At 31.1% G+C, this 4,731-nt stretch overlaps 2 protein-coding genes across 2 annotated transcripts; one reads left to right on the top strand and one right to left on the bottom strand.

The window, feature by feature from the left end:
- The first annotated feature begins 395 nt into the window (after window positions 1-395).
- Window positions 396-1,771, top strand: LOC123708874 (transmembrane protein 80-like). Its single transcript, XM_045659819.1, has 2 exons — window positions 396-787; window positions 877-1,771. The coding sequence occupies exons 1-2, from the start codon at window positions 544-546 to the stop codon at window positions 1,068-1,070; spliced, it is 438 nt and encodes a 145-aa protein (XP_045515775.1). The 5' UTR covers window positions 396-543; the 3' UTR covers window positions 1,071-1,771.
- Window positions 1,772-2,000: 229 nt separating this feature from the next.
- Window positions 2,001-3,434, bottom strand: LOC123720579 (zinc finger protein 454-like). Its single transcript, XM_045677254.1, has 2 exons — window positions 3,413-3,434; window positions 2,001-3,073 (listed from the first exon to the last, which is right to left on the bottom strand). Exons 1-2 carry the CDS (start codon window positions 3,432-3,434, stop codon window positions 2,157-2,159), a joined length of 939 nt encoding a protein of 312 aa, XP_045533210.1. The 3' UTR covers window positions 2,001-2,156.
- Between the last annotated feature and the right edge of the window lie 1,297 nt (window positions 3,435-4,731).

The raw sequence follows: 4,731 nt of genomic DNA, 5'->3' as shown, positions 1-4,731 counted from the left end.
AAAGAGTGACTATTATTTATAAATATGTATTGTACATGGTAAGATTGAACTGCACTGAGTTTAGTAACGCACAATGTGTTACGTCATATGGGATTGCTTTAATTGAGCAACTTATATATTATAGTAAATCATGAATCTGATAAATATATGCTGCTGTATATGACAATTTTACGTAAACTTTCTAAAATCGCTTCAAAGTTTGAAAATTAAGAAATGTTTGTATTTTAAGTATTTTTAAACTCAAGAAAGTAAAATTCCATTTAAATATCTATCAAGCACCAACTGTTATGCGTCTTAAATCTGTATTCTATAGGACTGTGGGCTGTCAGTGTATAGCTGTGGTTTTTGTCAGTCAATATTTATTTTTATGTCATTTCCTGGCTACTATATTGTAATATCCTGTAGTTTCATGAAAGGAAATTTGATCTGCTGCATGAATTTTTATAAAAATATTTTCACTAGTAAATTGATTTGATACCAATAATTCATGCTAATTTCGCGTATTTGCAACGTTTAGCTTTAAAAAACGGGACGTCGTGCAATATGGTTAATTCTAGTTTAGCATACGAAATACTTCTGTATATCAATTCGTTTTATTTTGGCCTATTCGCTACCTGTGAACTAGGTACGCTTATTTTAAAGTCTGTATTAATTGGTGGGAAGTATAATGATAGCGATAATAACCGAAGCTATCGACTTGGACAAGATTTTGGTGTTCTAGTAGCACTTTTTATTATAGAGGCGGCAAGACTAATTCTCGGGAGGAAGGGCAGTCTTAGTGAAAAAGGTAAAACTAAGTTTTTTTCTCAGGCTTAGTTTGTAATCAAAGAAATTGATTGTAAGATGTATTAGATTATTATACAATATTTGTTACAGATGTTCCTGTAATGTTTTCTGTGCTCTTAACAGTGCCATCAATAACTGGAGTACTCTACCTTCTCATATGGCAAGTGGTTGTTCTTAGAATTGAATATATTTGGTGTACTTTAATGCTCTCATTACAATCCTTGGAATTTATCTTTGCGTCCATGTTTATAGTTACTATGTGTAGAGGGCCTTCATATGACTAAACTATTTTTTCTTACCCTTTACATCTTAATTATTAAATAACTTGATCAATGAAACAATTACTCTACAGATCATGCTTGCATGCATGCATTTTTCTACTGGTTAGGTAGATGTTCTATTTAATGAGTAACTGCATATTTAAAATAATGTGAATATGTAAAGTCGCATAATTTTAATCTATTAAAAAAACATCAATGTCTATTTATCTTAGTTTTTAAGTTTCTTATTGTTGTATTATTAGACAAGCGTTTCGGTTCTCTATAGCTCTTGTTGTCTTTCCAAACTGAAGCACTTTTAACTAGCACAACTTTTTGATACAAAATAGGTTATACAGTATTTATCAAGATTGTATTATAAAAGTGTGTCTTCCATGTAGGACCCATTCCCCTAAGTGTACTTAAATTATTTTGATGAAATTGTGCCCTTATAATTAAGTGTAATGTTTACCTAATGGAAATATGCTGTTCATATTGATCTGTTATAATGCAACTATCTAGTCAAATAGATTGAAGTAGATGATTTAATAAAATCATATTTTTACAAGAAATAATTTGTACTGAAGTGATAAACCTTGTGGCCTTTATATACACTCATATTACCTTCCATTAATGAAAATTGAATATTGTATATTTAAAACTAGATACCAAAGATTTGTAATCAATATTTATTGAGTGTTGTATTTATTATAAATTATTAAGGATATATTAACATCTATATGTTATAGACAAACTTATTATAGAATATTTTAATGTTTTACTTTTAGTGGGTTGCAATAAAATATTATTAAATTGTTTTTTCTATGTTGTTATTGGGTGTTCTATTTATATAGCTTATTGTCTAGTCACCTGTTTCAAATAAATTTAATACTTAAAAATACTGTTTTATTATTACTTACATGCTTATGATAAAAACTATATTAAACCTTAACAATATAGTCAGCCTTTTTACAGTTGAAGATTAAACAATCTAATCTAATCTATAAACAAATTTATAACAAGCCCTAATTCTATCTTGGATAAACCACTTTGTTTACGATTTTGCCTCTAAAATTACATTACTTAAACAACAATATGAAATAGATGTAAATATTAATTTTTATTTTCATATTGTAAATATGTAGGCATTCTTGAATATTCTCTTTTCTCTCTCTTGTGCACTGTTCTTTGATGTTTCATCATTGCTTTCCTATATCCAAATGCCTTTCCGCATAAATTACACGAATGATTTTTCTTACCCAAATGATCAACTTCATGATGTTGCTGAACAGTTAATTTAGTATGAAACATTCTTTTGCAAATATCACAGCTAAACTGTTTCTGTTTATGTTTCCACATGTGTCGGTTAAGATTACTTCTAAAGAGAAATCTTGATGGGCATTCAGTACACATATATTTATAATCAGCAATGTGAACTTTCATATGGTTTCTTAATAATGCTTTGTCTCGTGCTTTATAGGGGCACAATTGACACTTATGTAAGAAATCAGTGCTATGTTGAAAACGATGATTATAAAATGCACAAATCAACCTGTAGGACTTTCCACAAATTTCACAAACATATTTTGAATGATTTGGATCATGCATGGTCATGTGCTGTTTAAAATATGACTTCATGACTACTGACTTACATATTTTACATTGAACTCGTTTAGCTACAGTTGGCTTTGTATTTAATTTTTTAACACACATACTTGAAGAAATCTTTTCCTCTTTAATGAAACTATCTTTTCCAAATTCCAAATCCATTTTTACAGTATCTTTTAATAAACTATAGTCTTCAGGTTCCGATAAATCACTATTGTTGTTATATCCTTCTTCAATTTTAGACTTTTCATTAATGGTTTTTTTTAGAAATGCTTCTGTTTCTTTTGCTTTATTTATAAATAACATAGTATTTTTTAAGAATTTGTAACAAATGTTACATAATTTTTTAGGTAAATCATCGGTTTTATTGATTTGAATGTTACAAAGTTGTTGCAGTGTGTTTAAAGTAGTATAATTTATATCTAAAAGAGAAACACAACCTTCGTCAAGACACACTCTACAGGAAGAGCGGTTAATTTTAGATGCACTTTTGTTTTTAAGCACTAAGTGTTCAGACAAGTCTATGTTTTTATGTGTTTTACTAAGATTCATAATATAATAAGAAGTAACCATTTTGAAAACTAGTTCAGGATGGATTAATAAATGAATGAGGAAATTAAATAAATTACGGAAAAAGAAAGTAATTTAGCACGCACGAATTTCTACAAAATTCTTGTTAACTTCTAATCATGTTATTAAGTAACATCAACAGTAATTCCATATATTTACGAAAAATTAACTAGTAAGTGGTAACAACTAACAAGTTATATTTCTTGTAAACATTTTCCGCTACCTAACCGTCTTACACCATGAAGTCTGAAGGAAGGCAATCAGCAATCTAATACATATACATGTATATAATTTTCTTTGGTTATTGACCCTACAATCGACATGCATTGTACAATTTAACTCAAAAAGTCAATTGTCAAAATGCTTACAGTCATCATAGCCAGCCAAACACGGATTAGTTTGTATTTATTTGTAATCTTTCAATTTTTAGGCATTGCCAGAGCCAACCAAGCTGAGTTTGCAAAAAATAAAATAAAATTTAATAACTCCAATTGGATCTACTAATAGGTCACTAGGTTAGGTCAACTTCTATATATTGTAACATAGAACTTTAAATATTCTGTAACCGCAGTTGACGATAATAACTTTTTAATAGAGAGTCTTAAGTAGTAGCTTTTTGTTTTCCACTTTTGCATTTTTTTTTATAACACGGGGGTGAAACGGGCAGGACACTCAATGCCAGAGAGCTTTCGAGCGCGTTACCGGTCAATTAATTATTGGTGCGCTCTTTTCTTAAAGGACCCTAACTAGAATTGGTTCGGAAACAATGGTTGGTGGTGATACAGGTGGAATTTCGTATTCTACCTCGACGTCCTTTCATGAAACTCAGCTGCAGATATTAATCCGAACAACTCCTCTGAACACTCTTATCAAACCCACAGTGCCTGATAGTGCACGTCAGGATTATCCTTGAATATGCAAGCCTAGGTACATTAAACACCTTAATTTCAAAACAAAAAGACACTGCCGGGATCAGGGTGAATAGATTAGCGAAGTCTTCAATATCAGTACGTTAGATGAAATGAAATGATTTTACAGAATCGTCTGGACATTATGTTCCTATACGGTGTACTTATTAAGGTATCTTAATATATATATATCTTCGTCAGCGTCTTCACAAGATCCGAGTGGGTTCGTGGGTTATAAGATCCATATTTTTATACGGATGTGAGACTTGAATGACCGCTGACCGAAGAGATTGAAGTTATTGATCGCCGAAAGAAAAATTCTGCGGTAATATCTAAGTAGATGCGACGAGGATGGATTCTGGATTCAGGAAAAACGAGAATATTGACCTAACATAATCGGTGAAGTTAAAGCCTAGATACTACGTTGGATTGGTCACCTTGAGAGAATGGTAGAAGATCGGGCTGTTCAAAATAACGTATCCTAGAAACGGACCAACGTCCAGCCCAGATATAGCTGGAAAGACGTGAAAAAGTAAGCGAGCGAGCGAGCTCCAACAGACCGAGCGCGAAGCAGCAGCTGACACTAACACTTTCAAAAGGAG

The sequence above is a fragment of the Pieris brassicae genome, chromosome 1 (assembly GCF_905147105.1).
Source record: "Pieris brassicae chromosome 1, ilPieBrab1.1, whole genome shotgun sequence".
NCBI classification, from domain to species: Eukaryota; Metazoa; Arthropoda; class Insecta; order Lepidoptera; family Pieridae; genus Pieris; species Pieris brassicae.
The sequence above is the reverse complement of the archived record's forward strand: the minus strand, read 5'-3'. Positions and strand labels throughout refer to the sequence as shown.

Bases quoted from the DNA above. Each gene is read 5' to 3' on its own strand.
- LOC123720579 (XM_045677254.1), bottom strand. From the start codon at position 3,434: ATGTTTACAAGAAATATAACTT. The intron at 3,074-3,412 runs GTTAGTTGTTAC...TTTCTCTTTTAG, and splicing joins GTTTACAAGAAATATAACTT to ATATAAATTATACTACTTTA.
- LOC123708874 (XM_045659819.1), top strand. From the start codon at position 544: ATGGTTAATTCTAGTTTAGCATACGAAATACTTCTGTATATCAATTCG. The intron at 788-876 runs GTAAAACTAAGT...TATTTGTTACAG, and splicing joins GGGCAGTCTTAGTGAAAAAG to ATGTTCCTGTAATGTTTTCT.